The following is a 13,460-nucleotide window of genomic DNA, read 5'->3' on the forward strand; positions in this document are numbered from 1 at the left end:
TTTCTCATGTTTTGTACACTGTTTGTTTATCAACATTAGAACACTAGTCTTTGGTGTCACACTCAGTCACAGAAAGGGCGTAATGAATTCCTCTCAGTCGGGAGGTAGTGGTCAGCAAACTTCCCACTACCTACTCATCGAGGAAAGGCACCTGGCTTTTCGAGATGTCGAACCTGGTGTATCACCAGTCGAAGCTTTTCTCAATGTCTGGCCTCGCCTAGAACCTCATTATGGAACCATGGTGGAACGATTGAAAGTCGCTCTAGAGGGTGCCTTGAACGTTCGCTGCACTATTTCTGCACGGGTGAAATCATTAATGTCGATCAAAAAGTCGATTGAGCGACGCCAAAGTCACCGACGAGAGTGTTATAAGGATGTTGGCGAGATTTTCGACGACCTACATGATCTCGCTGGTGTTCGTATTGTTGTTGATTACCCCTCGGGCATCCAAATTGCGACAGCCTTTATCAATCAAAACTTTCAACTGAAATCCACAAATATCTTCAAAGGCGATCGAAAAGTCAATGATGCTTGGAAACCCACCTTCGGCTCTTTCCAAAGTGCAAATCACCATGTGTTCTTGCACCCCAATTCCAAATACCCGCTTAGCCCGTTCTGTGGTATTTTGTTCGAAATACAGGTCTTGAGTCTCGCTGAAAGCTTATACAATAGGCTGGCACACCCACTTATATATAAACAATCTTCCGGCGAACTACCTGTCAAAGACCAGAAGATGATCGACGTCACACACGGACTTGCTCTTTGTTACTGGATTTGTCTTTCATGCATGGAAGATCGTCTTGAAGGCGGGAAAACGGAAGAGATACCTCGAACAATTAGGGAAGTCGCCCAAGTTGATGGAAGCCAGAGTGCGAATATGGACTCATTTGTGACAGCTATGCCCTATTCAATGCCTGAATTAGGTGCAGATGTTGCTATTGAGAAGTGCCGAGACGCAATTGAAAATTTCCGAACGCAGACCATGTCTTCTGATCAGCTTTATTGCAAACTTTCTGCAATGCTCAAGTAAGCCGACGATCTCAAAATTCATATCGATTGCTAACCATAGACCATAGGGCTCCAGTACAGTGTTCCACCACCAATGTAAACTCTGGATCGGGGCGCTCTATGCAGCACCACGGCTCTGGTAATCACACCATGTATAGTGCAGGTGGGAACATTACAATTGGTGAGGCCAGACCTAGTTAAACGCGTTCTAAAGAAGAAGAGTATAAAACAAAGAGAATTAAATGATACCGGTTGATACTAATTTCTCCATACTTCGCACATTCAAATCTCAGACTCATTATTTTGGAGTGATTGCTGACTCTTTCACGATTTAGGAAAACAGGACATTGACGATGAAATTCGAAACGCTTTCTGGGTTACCGATCCCCAGTTACAGAAAGCCGACATTGAAGACCGAAAGGGTGGGCTGATTAAAGATTCATACCGTTGGATTCTGGGGAATGACTATTTCAAACAATGGTACTATGGTGATCACCCACTGCTTTGGTTGAATGGTAATCCAGGTAAGGGCAAGACAATGTCAGTGTGCGGCATCATCAACTACATCAATTCCCAGTCGACAAACAAGGGACCGAAGATAAATCTATCACACTTCTTCTGCGAAGCTAGCGATTCAAATCTCAATAACGCCACTTCGGTCTTGCGTGGCATCGTCTATTCCCTCATTTTTCAAAACCATATAGCCTTATCCTATGTCCAAGAGCGATACAAGGAGATTAGCAAGCCACTCTCAGATCAAAGACTTGCATGGCCTGTACTGCAAAGGCTTTTGATTGGTATCCTCGGTGAAATAAAACATCAAAAGACCTACTTGGTTATTGATGCGCTCAATGAATGCAGTGAGGATCGAGACAAACTTCTAGAGTTTATCGTTCAGCAATCATCTTCGCTATCTCACAAATGGCTTCTTTCAAGCCGCAATTGGCCGCACATCAAAGAGGTCCTATTGACCTGTCCTGCATTGACGGAATTACCCTTGGAAAAACATCAGACGGATGTCTCTGAAGCAGTCGGCTTTTATATAACACACCAAGTGGAGATTCTCTCTACCATCAAACACTACGACCCGAAACGAAGAGAAGCAGTTGAACTTCAGTTGCGTTCGAAAGCAAATAGCACTTTCCTTTGGGTTTCTTTGGTTTGTCTAATGCTCAAGGAGATTCCCAGTTGGCAGACCATGAAAAAGCTGCACACCTTTCCGGACGGCCTCGATGCACTTTACGGGAGAATGTTGGAGCAAATTAAGCCCTTACCTGGGCAGAAACGAGACTTCGGGTTTGATGGTCTCTATGCTCGAATCATCTCTTTTGCGTTAAGTTCCTTCAGACCCTTGCATCTGTATGAGCTCTACCGTTTAGTCGACGATGAGGAGATCACTGTAGAGGAATTTGAGGACATCATCGCCCTTTGCGGCTCATTCTTGACAGTTCAACGTCGATTTGTTTACTTCATACATGATACGGCAAAGGACTACCTAATTGGCGACGCAAGTGGATTCGAATTTGATCAGGAACAACAACATGCTATACTGTTTTCACAATCACTGAATAATCTAACACATTCACTTCACGGCGATATCTTACATCTAGAGTCTGATCATCCACGAACAACAGAAGAAGCTCTTAGGTCCTTCTCGTATCAGTGTATTCACTGGATATCTCACTTGTCTAAGTGTGCATCCTCTGTGCTAGAAAGAGAATTGACGGATGGCGGCCGAATTGACGTTTTTCTACGCCGGAAATTCCTATTTTGGGTTGAAACCCTGGGCTATCAGAACTCTGTCTGGTTTGGAATAACTGCAATGTTAAAACTGGAAGAATTGCTCTATGTATGTGCTGCATATGAATTAGGTCTGAAGTTACTAATCATGGGCAGAATCACAACTCTCGTCTTAAAGATCTTGTACAAGACCAAGTGCGATTTATTCGCTTCCACAAGTTTGGGATCATGCAACGCCCTCTCCAGGTTTATCCTTTATTAAATTTCAGCCCACGTCATTGTCTGACGAGGATGATCTATGAATCAGAGGCGCCAAATTGGTTCACTTTGCGACAAGGTGTAGAGGACTATTGGAGTCCATGCATACTAACCATGGAGGGTCATAAGCAAGATGTGAAATGCGTCGCATTTTCTCATGATGGATGTTTGCTTGCTTCAGGATCCCAAGATAAAAAGATCAGAATCTGGGATGTGTTGACAGGCACGTGTTTGCAAACACTAGACAGTCAGAGCTGCATCCATACAGTGGCCTTCTCACCCAAGACCTACGAGCTTGCATCGGCATCTCTCGACAAGACGATCAAAATCTGGGATGCGAATAATGGCGCTTTGTTACAGACACTTGACCATGACGGTCACGTCCGCACATTGGCTTATAGCAAAAACGGTAGTGTCATTGTTTCGGGGTCAGCAGAAGGCACGATCACATTGTTTGACACCCTTAGCGGGGTGTGCATACGAACATTAGTAATCGATGACAGTTCCAAGGTCTTCTCTATCGTTTTTACTCATAATGACCAGATCCTGTCATGTCGCAGTCGTGATGCTCTGCTCATATGGGACTTACGGACCCAGGCGGACCCTCACCGGATTCAACAGATTAGCGATGCTTTTGCCTGTAGATCACTTGTATCATCACAGGCGAACGAGCTCTTTCTGATAAATGGAAATAAGGTTGAGGTTTGGGACCCCGCGTCTAAGACTTGTCTCCGAAAAACCAGATGGTGCACGTCCCATTCAATCTACCCGCACTCTTATGCACGATCAGTCATACTCTCCAGGCATGGAACACTACTTGGGCTGACTGGAGAATTAGTGGTTAAATTCATTGATCCTTCAACACTGAAGTGGGTGGACCCTATCAAAGAAGGGTCACTGACAAATTCAGTATCGCCAACAAATGATATTTTGGCACTAGCACCTGGTTCAGCGGTCAAGCTCTGGGATTTGACGATGGTGCCTCATTGGGGATATTCGCTACAAGAGGCTGATGGCTCTCCAGTATTCTCTAACGATGGCTCCATGATTGCCACGGAATCAGAGAAGTTAGAACAGTTAACCTTGTGGAGATCTTGTACAGGAGATTCCATTTTGAGATTCGACGCCCACGGTTGTACGGTGAACCCAGAGCCATACTTCTCCCCCGACAGTCGAATACTCGCACTGAGTGACATCCAGGCAATTCACATAAGGCATCTATTTGGAGATGCTGGATTCAAGACAATTGAGGTGACTTCATCTTCATATGATCGGGTTGAAGACTTAGCATTCTCTCACAACAATCGTTGGCTTGCAGTCACACTTTCGAATGGCTCCGTCAGCATCTGGGATATTGCGGGAAACCATTTAAGCGTCTTGGTTACGGACTCATCCGAATCTAGCTACCAGCGCCTGGCGCTTGCATTCTCTCACGACGATCAAAAACTCGCACTGTACGACGGGAAGTATCTCAAGTTGTATGAGAGCAACAAGTGGAGATGCAGTTCAACACTCTGCAACCCTGGTCCAGAGTCTCGCTCATTTCTTGCCGTTGTATTTTCCTCCGACGATAGATTAATAGCAACTACATCCCATGATTCATTCAACGGCTTGAAGGGCGACACCCAATTAAATCTGTGGAATCTGGAAACGGAAGTTTGCTCCAAAGTTTCACACATAAACGGCCGGTTTACAGCTCTCAGGCTGGACACCTCATCACCTTTGAGATTAGAGACTAATTTGGGCACATTCGAAATCATGAATCACAGGATCCAGTCGCTGGTCAGACCAAAATATATGATATCAAAAGATCGACAATGGATACTTCAAGGCACTAAGCGTCTGTTATGGCTTCCACCGGACTTTCGACCCAAGCACAGCATTTGTGCCGAAATCAAATTTTGCAAGGCTTGCTTCAAGTTCAAAGTCGCAATTGTCTCTTCTACCAAGCACGTCGTATTTTTAACACTACCATGATGGGAAGTGAAACTGCAATAGCTGAGTAGCAGTCTTTTCAGGTTGGGATTAGATACTCCATCAAAGAAACTCATATCGCTACGGAGTCCGGAGACCTGTCTCGCAGGATTTACAGCATGTAATTCGGATACTTTATTGTTACAGGTCTTTTGGACTTGGGAGATAACTTTGCTCAAGTGACATGGGAAGAATAATGTTATAGGGACACAAGGCCATGCTTTAAATAAATTCCAAGTATCTTCCATATTGTACACTTCTAGCAATGACATTCGTCTTCATCATCCAAGCGAGCCAGGTCCATGCGTGCCCTCCGTGATTCATCGGCGTCATTCAAGCTTTCCAAGTAGTTTTTAAAAGCTCCAGTCATTTCACAAACCTGTTGGAAATCTTCCCGCTCAAGACAAGCTTTATCGCCCTCTTCTTTATCCTCAGACATTGCAAACCGATACTCTGCCAATGCAACCGCAGTTTGAAAGGCTGGCTCCAAATTAGCTACTGAATAGAAATATGATTGTCAATACATACCATTTCTGATCTCTCTACCGTTCCAAGGAATACTTGTCATCTCCTTGTTCTTGGTGACGTATTTCTTTGCATCGTTTGATATTGTGATATATTTCCCGCGTTCTGCAGTGAGCTTTTTGAAGAACTGGTTCCAGATACGCTCTCGGGAGGTCACGTCGAAGTTATCATACTTGATGACAATATGGATGCGAGAAATGAAGGCATCGTCAAAATGCCCAACTCGGTTTGTAGTAAGGAAGAGGATTCCTCGATAGTACTCCATCGAACGAAGAAAAACTGCAACAGTGTAAGTTTTAATTCTTGGTAATATACCCAGCCAAGTTGTATACCTGATACCAAGCTGTTCCTCGCCAAATCTCCGCGGTTCCTCCTCTCCAGGAACACGTCCGCTTCGTCGAGTAGCATGACGGCCCCCCAGGTCTCAGCAAGACTGAACCAATCGGAAAGGCGCTCTTCAACTTCTCGGTCTTCAGTGCCTATATCAGCACATGTTAGGGAAAGAAGAGGCCTTCCTGTAGACTCGGCAATGCATTCTGCGTCACATTAATTTTTCGACCTCACAACTGATTGATCTTGACTTACCAGCGGTGAATGTCTTGCCTACTCCCGGTCCTCCATGAAGCAAAAATATCTGCCCTTCACCCTTATCACGGATGGTATCAGCCGCCCAAGGTGCTGGTACCTGTGGATCATGTCTGCTTTTGTCGGTGTAGCGATAAACGAGTGATTTGATCATTGTTTTCCTATCCTCACCTAATACCAGCGAATCGATTGCCTTGAAGTTGACTTGGGGCTGATGGCAACACTCAATGTCCAGGAGATCTAGTTAGTAGATGCATTAGTTATCATCTCCTCATTTGATGCATGGGACATAATTGATAAACATACCCCATCTTCGTGGCTTAAGAACGAATCCAATGACCTTTCTTGGACAAAGGAAATATCGGTGGTTTGCTGAGACCCCGGTTGCTGCCCCATCCAGGGCAAGTGTCTTAATGATCTTGGGATTAATATTATCATAGTTGGCCCATTTGAACGTTGGATCCTTTTGGCCATCAACCTCATCGTCGTCGTCGTCTTCACCGTCGCCATGAGTTCTATCTTTCACTCTACCGATCTGGGGTTTCCAAAACAGAGGCGATTCCACCGTGTTGTAATATGTAGCTATGTCGATCATGACACGGCCTTCATACTGAAACTGAAGTCAGCAACTAAGACTGTTATAGAAAAGTGGCGACTTACCCAACGTTTGTGTGGCCCAAGTGATTCCCCCTTGTACTCCATCTGAGCCCCGCCCAAGAGTTTGAAGAATTGTTTACCCCTCTCTTCAAGTCTCTTGCGAGTAGCTCCATTGTCTTTGTCGTCGATGAATGAACAAGGAAATATACCGAGTGTTGTGATGTCCTGTTCTCCTTCGTATGGTACAACATAATGGGAAGATTGAGTGCGGCCTAGTCGCCTTCCATCAAAGTCGAGATACCAGTAGTCGATGCGGTACCAACCTATCACGGCTGAAGATTCAGGGACATTTCTGAACTGTTTCGTGACAGATTTGACAACACCAGCCATTAGATCTCCATCAGCATCGATATAGACATCAGATCCAGGCTTGAACAGTAGCCAAAGCATCGGAAAAGTGGCCATGGGTACAGATCGACTCCAAAGTGCTTTCTCATTCTGGACTTGCTCCAGCAAAGACGGTTCAATCGATTCGAGTAGGAGACTCAGGTGTTGGTGTGTTTCTTCGTCGCAGGCCATGAAAGTGCTCCAATTTTGAAAAGTAGTCATAGAAGCCGATCCTTCTTGATAGTCTTTGTGGCCCGGGAATGTCTTCATATAAACATCGATAGCATCCCAGTGATGTATGATAAATGATTCTTGGATTGTGACAGGCTCAGATGACAAAATAACTCCTGGATGATAATCAACCAACTGCATCAAGGTTCGCAGAACGAGCTTAGAGTGTATGACAACTTGTGATTTCGAAATTGCCAGTCTGTATGCGGGATTGTTGAGGATGCCTGCCTCTAGTAGCCGGTCCATCTCGAAATCATATCTGCTCGAATCTCGTTTGATGCTAGTTTGCACGACAGTCTCGATTTCAACCACGAGATCACTGCTTTTGGTGATTTTCTTCCTTTCGGTATTTAGATCAAGACGTTCATGCCAAGGCTCGGTGGCAGCGTGGTATCCAGCTTCGTCCAAATACCTGATGCTGTATTGAACGCACGGTATAGCCTGTTCGTCATCATCATCGGATTCACTCATTGACTCTGACTGGTCAAGTGTTGACTCTGGTTCGTCAATCGCTTTAGTCTTCTCATTTCCTTTCACCTCCTCTTCAGGACGACGAAGGTCTTGTTCACAAGAAGGACACTTTAAAATATCCCACTCAGCCAAATGTGCATGGCTTCGACCATTCTTTGAGCACCATAAAGACGCTGGGAGAGGCTTTTCGGCCTCTCCGTGTCTAGTTTGGTCACCAGAAGTTTCTTTGTTCCCCTGGACGGTTACACCTGCTTCAGACGGCTCAGAGGTCGTCCTATTTACTGAAGGCTGTACTCGAGTCTCAGAATTCGTGTCAGCTCCATCACAGGGTGATGATTTCTGCGTTGGCCCCATCGCAGTCGGACCGCTCAAATCATCAATCCCTATAAGGGTTTCAACACTAGCCTGGGTTTCAGTTGCTGTATTCAGTGCCATAACTGATCAAGAATCGCAATTCAGAAGAAAAGAGAAGCTAGTGACTGGTAATAAAAGATAGTCATGCAGTGAGCAGTTTTTCTTGATGTTTTGTCACAGTAATCAGGCTGGCGCTTATTTGTGTGGGGCCTGAAAGCAGAACGGTACCCCTGCTAATAATCCTGGGTGTCAGCATAAGTAGGATGTGCAAATCGTAGACCAGTGTGAGAACGATTAGCATCAGCCGCAGCGGGGCTTGCAGATAATGTTGTGACGTGTCCATAAATCTGTAGACTCGCTTAGAGCTGGAGCTCACAAGAGAGCGGAGACACATGCAGCAGTAGGTCAGCAATCTTGGTGTTACCTTAGAAGCTCGGATGTGGATTTCTTTCCTCTTCCTCAGACAGTATTTTATATCGTATGGCATTGGTACAAGGACAAAAGCCTTCACCATCGATAACATTTCCATTCTGACAGTGCAAATGTCAAATCCCTCTAAAGAAATGAGCAAGCCATCCCTAATAAGGAGATGGAGCCTCAAATTCGGACGCGAAAATCCCAAAAACGAGCTTGCCCAGGCGGTCGGCAAGCATACGCAAACCCATTTAGCTTTAGAGGTAGCAGAGGAGAACGAAGATAAGGAGTGGGAACAATGGTTTTTACACGGTAGTTCGCAAGGGTAAATCAAACCACTTTCAAAATGTTGCTGTAGAGTTAATACGTTTTCTTTCCCCATCTAGATTTGAAGACACAAGAAGCCTACAGGAGCAAACAGAGGAACTCAAGGCGGCGTTGGATGAATTCCAGAAAAGCGTCCCTGAAGCAAAAAGAAGCGCATCAACAACACGCCGTCTCCCAACCATTGTTACGGCAAGATCGACTGCCCAGGCAATAGTTGAGGAGTGGGAGGCCAAGAAGGAAACCAAATTTGGAAAGGCAAAGGAAAATCTATCCAAGTTCTGCCAGACGCTCGATGCCTACAAAGCAATATTTTCAGTTATTCCTGACAGCGACATGTATACAGGTCTGCTTACTGGTGCAGTTAGCTGCATTGTTCAGGTGTGCGAAACCGAATACTCGATAGTCCTTGACTAACACCACCAACAAGGCCTTTGCACGTCATAATCAACTTGCCGAAGGGTTCTCCCAAGCTTTAGTTGATATCGGAACCGATATGGAATTCATCATTAAACAATGTACTATTCAGAATAAGGAAGAAATCAGGCCTCATAGCCTCGACTTTGCCACCGAGTACTTTAAGTTCTTGACTTACAGTATGACCTGGTTTCAGAGTAAATGGCTCAGAACGAAAAGCTCACTAGCCCCGGCATTCTATAACGATGAAATCCAAACTAGAGTTGGCAATATGAAACGAATAGTCAAAACTATCTCACGCGAGGCTAAGCTACAAACTCAAATGGACATCCAGGACATAAAGTCACAGGTTTCACGAATAATGAACGCCGATGGCATTCAATCTTGCTTTGATCATCAAAACGATTATATAGCGCATCAATTCCAACTGAGAGATGAAGTATCTCGAGCAACAAACGAAGAGACGCAGTCCAAGTTGCATATTCTTGGTTCATACATGGAATACATGTTCCTTCAAATGCAAGTAGTAAACAACCAGGCTTCAGGAAGAATTATGAATGGGGATATTAGACGTAAGTGTACATTCATCCTTGACATTGAGTATGCTGACCGAATTTCTGCGTAGACATACATGATCGTCAATCAAACAATGAACTGGAAATGTTTTCAGAAGGGCTTGACAGTACGTATGCCAGAAACAATGAAAAGTAAAATCCTGACAACTTCAAAAGCAATAACGCCGGCTTCGAGAACTATCAGCCGAGAAGAACTTGAGGTCGAGTCCCGACAGGTTGAAAAATACATAAGCGATAAGAAGAACCTATCTTTGGACAGAAACATACCCAATGTGCAAGTTCCTTCTGAAATCGCACTCAGGATCCAAACCTGGATTACAGCGTCGGATTCGCAGGCCCTATGGATCAACGGCCTTACTCATCCAACACACGGTCAAGTAGTGTCCACCACAGCTGCATACGTTGTAGCTCTCGCACATTCAACTCAAATTCCCTGTATCTCATTTTTCTGTCAGTCCCAAGGGCTCTCGAGCCAGAGAAATAATTTGCAACTCATCTCTCTTCTCTATTCTCTAATGAGACAGCTTTCGTTGCTGGTCCCTGAAACAATAAGCCCGTCATCGGATCTCCTTTCCGATCTCAAAAGCCTGGATGGCAACCACGAGAGCATACCATTGGCTATGAAGATCATCGAAGGTCTTTATGACGTTACCCCGCATCTGATGTTCTATGTTCTTGATGGATTACAGTTTCTAGGAAAAGGGGCGGACGCAGCGATCGGTCAACTTATTGATATTCTGCGAAAGCCTCAAGAAGGAAGGGTCACAAAGCTGCTTGTGACAACAAGGGGATTTGTTCCGCCTTGTTCTAAATTTGGGCCAGGAGAACGGTTGGATTGTGATCGGTTACCTACGAAGGGACCTGGAAGATCTCTGCTTACGAATCGATCTCTGTCCAGTATATCCCTTCCCTGGAAACGGGACGAGTGAGCATTCATATAGACTATGAGTACGTTACTTTCGGAGTTTGTACTGAATTGGAAATCGTAAGATTATCATCTGTTCACCGTGGCTGTGGTTTGAATCATTGTTATTTACGTCGGAAACTATGATCTGTCGGCTCCTAATTGAATATGGCTTGACCGTGTGATCAGTTTGAAGTCGGCAAAAGATACGCTTCGTCTCTAGGTATGTCTGAGGAAGAGAAATCCAAGGCTTAAGAATGGCCGAATGGTTGAAAACAGTCTGACGGCGTAGTTGATTGAGTTCGTTGTTGCATAGAGTTGAAGCCGCTGTGACAACCCCACTAACATCGTGACTAAGCCAATGGGGCCACTTCAAGTGTAGTGTATGAAGTAAGGTGTGAACGACTCTTTTATAAGCAGTTTCAGGTACTGTGGTCTAGTTGGTTATGACATCTCGTTAACACCGAGAAGGTCCCCGGTTCGAGCCCGGGCAGAACCTCATCTTTTGCACATTGCGTAGATTCTCTTTTTTGTCCACACTTCGAACACATAATTGCTATAGACACGTTGCGGACTCATCGCAATATTGAATGGTATTGTACGGTAGAAGATGTTGGGACATCAAGATCCACAAAGACGGGGAAAATAATACGACTGAGTAGCTAAGAAATGAGTTCAAGATTTTCCCTGACGAAATTCCATCTATCTATATAGACTACATCTCCCAATTCACCTGTTTCTGCCTATTTAGGCACCTTCTACCTGTCCAGACCTTTGCCATGTGTTTGTTCAATGTGACTGCGGTTTGTCCCCAGTTTTCAATGATCAGTCCTTGTCTAAATTACATGGAGTAAATTAACGAAATATAGGTTGCAAATCGATGTAAATAAGTCGTTCACTTTTATATGACTCTGGTTATCAATTGACAATGTGCTCTGCAATCGGAGGAAGCAAAGAAACCATTGTCACAGGCACTACCGAATGGGAACAGACTAAGACTTTTACCGCGTGATTGTTGGTTGTTCATTCATAACTGATAGTTACAGCTAAAACAAACAGTAGATCATCCCACACAAGTGAACGACACACCCAGTCTGACAATCTATCAATTTGCAATTCTGGGCTAATTGCCAGGAGATGTTTAGTTATTCTGGCATTTGATATTTCTTGGTTATAAAATCCTGAGGGTTTCCCTTTTCCTGATCAGAGGATACTTCAGACGAGTTAACAACAACGTCGACAAAAGTATTATCGTGGTCCTCAACAAAGTCCTTAGGCTCTAGCCATCCCGAGACCTTTGAAGTACTTTCATGGGGGAATATTACATTCACCAGCCAATAGCCACCAAACGCGATGAAAAGTCCGACGGGATACGCAACATAGTAGAATCTTTTGATTCCCAGCGGTGCCTGAACACCCACCTGGGAAAGGAATCCGTAGAAGTTTGGTGCAATGGCGATCAAATAAACCGCAAAAGCCCTAAGATTGAAGCCGTGTAAGAAGCGGTAAGTAGAAGCCTTGTGACCTGAGTAGAGCATGGGAATATCGAAGAGGCCGCGTCTCAGGAGGTAGTAGTCGCAGATCAGGATGCCAGTGATGGCACTTAGGAAGATCTGGTACGAGCTGAGGAAGTTGATAAAGACAGATGCAGACGAGAGCAAGTACCAAGGGCAGATTGCATACGACACAACTAGAGAGAAATTGCATCAGCGACGAGTTCCTTGCTATTGACTCTCTAGCCTAGAGAGGACGTGAATTCATACCTGCGCAGATGAAGAAACCACGCTTCACCGTGATGTACTTGGGCATAAGAGCTGCGATATCGTTGCCGGCACTGTGAGAGCAAGACGGTCAACAACAATTGACAAACGCTATTGAAGGATAGGAGATAGGCTGAACTAACGGGATAGAATTCTCAAAGATAGCTGAGAACACAGTAGAGTAGACATAAGCGAATGCGATCAAGGCACATCCCGCACGGTTGGCAGATGTATACCGATCACCGTCCATAAGCATGTCAAGGGTTGTAAGAGGGTTCCAGATGACCTGAACACGAGTTAGGAACAAGAATTGATTCACAACAGCGTTTGTACTGACCTCGCCAAAGATACTTTTACTTGCAGCCGCTATCAAGTTGCCAAAAACTCCGACCAAGAAATTAGACATTGGGAAGCTGAATACCTGACCGGCAATAACATCGTTGGGTTTACTTGCGTAGCGTTGCAGGTCAGCTGCATTTGTGATAAAGGTACCACAACTAGCAAGTCCCAAGAAGAAGAACTTGAGAATCATCCAGGACTTTTCCGAACCACTGACGGTGGAGGGTTCGGACACTGTTTTGCGAATGCTACCAGATAAGGATAGCGTCCAAGCCACGAAGGCGATGGTGGCACCGTAGTAGACACTGACCTTGATGTGAATCAATTTCTTCATGCGCGGTACGGGAACGAATAGAAAGGCGCAGTTGATAAGCCAGTAGAGAAAGAAGCAAAGCATTTGTGCCGAGTTGAGGGCAGATTTTGTGCCCATGATATCGGGAATGTTGGCAATAGAAGGGAAGATGGCATGGAGGAAGACACTATAGTAGAGATAATTGTTAGCAAACGGCCAGTGACACGAGTTCAGTAGAATTCAGCTTACTATAAACACTGAGCTCCCTGCACGGATGTCACTCCGTTCCAGACAATAGACATGAT

At 44.9% G+C, this 13,460-nt stretch overlaps 4 protein-coding genes across 4 annotated transcripts; 2 read left to right on the forward strand and 2 right to left on the reverse strand.

The window, feature by feature from the left end:
* Nucleotides 1-82: 82 nt before the first annotated feature.
* FSST1_010345 (uncharacterized protein) lies at nucleotides 83-4,983 on the forward strand (the record flags this gene model as incomplete). The annotated part of the gene is made up of 4 exons (XM_083233367.1): nucleotides 83-1,026; nucleotides 1,077-1,189; nucleotides 1,344-2,857; nucleotides 2,905-4,983. The coding sequence occupies 4 exons, from the start codon at nucleotides 83-85 to the stop codon at nucleotides 4,981-4,983; spliced, it is 4,650 nt and encodes a 1,549-aa protein (XP_083080041.1).
* A 256-nt stretch (nucleotides 4,984-5,239) lies between these two features.
* FSST1_010346 (ATP-binding protein) lies at nucleotides 5,240-8,211 on the reverse strand (the record flags this gene model as incomplete). The annotated part of the gene is made up of 6 exons (XM_083233368.1): nucleotides 5,240-5,460; nucleotides 5,509-5,784; nucleotides 5,838-6,041; nucleotides 6,091-6,330; nucleotides 6,397-6,706; nucleotides 6,751-8,211. The coding sequence occupies 6 exons, from the start codon at nucleotides 8,209-8,211 to the stop codon at nucleotides 5,240-5,242; spliced, it is 2,712 nt and encodes a 903-aa protein (XP_083080042.1).
* A 482-nt stretch (nucleotides 8,212-8,693) lies between these two features.
* On the forward strand, nucleotides 8,694-10,789 carry FSST1_010347 (uncharacterized protein; the record flags this gene model as incomplete). The annotated part of the gene is made up of 5 exons (XM_083233369.1): nucleotides 8,694-8,869; nucleotides 8,931-9,249; nucleotides 9,299-9,857; nucleotides 9,911-9,967; nucleotides 10,017-10,789. 5 exons carry the CDS (start codon nucleotides 8,694-8,696, stop codon nucleotides 10,787-10,789), a joined length of 1,884 nt encoding a protein of 627 aa, XP_083080043.1.
* Nucleotides 10,790-11,909: 1,120 nt separating this feature from the next.
* Nucleotides 11,910-13,457, reverse strand: FSST1_010348 (uncharacterized protein; the record flags this gene model as incomplete). Its single annotated transcript, XM_083233370.1, has 5 exons — nucleotides 11,910-12,454; nucleotides 12,528-12,598; nucleotides 12,668-12,810; nucleotides 12,862-13,342; nucleotides 13,405-13,457. The coding sequence occupies 5 exons, from the start codon at nucleotides 13,455-13,457 to the stop codon at nucleotides 11,910-11,912; spliced, it is 1,293 nt and encodes a 430-aa protein (XP_083080044.1).
* Nucleotides 13,458-13,460: the final 3 nt, after the last annotated feature.

This window comes from Fusarium sambucinum, chromosome III (assembly GCF_050947815.1).
Source record: "Fusarium sambucinum isolate potato_lamoka chromosome III, whole genome shotgun sequence".
Taxonomy (NCBI): Eukaryota; Fungi; Ascomycota; class Sordariomycetes; order Hypocreales; family Nectriaceae; genus Fusarium; species Fusarium sambucinum.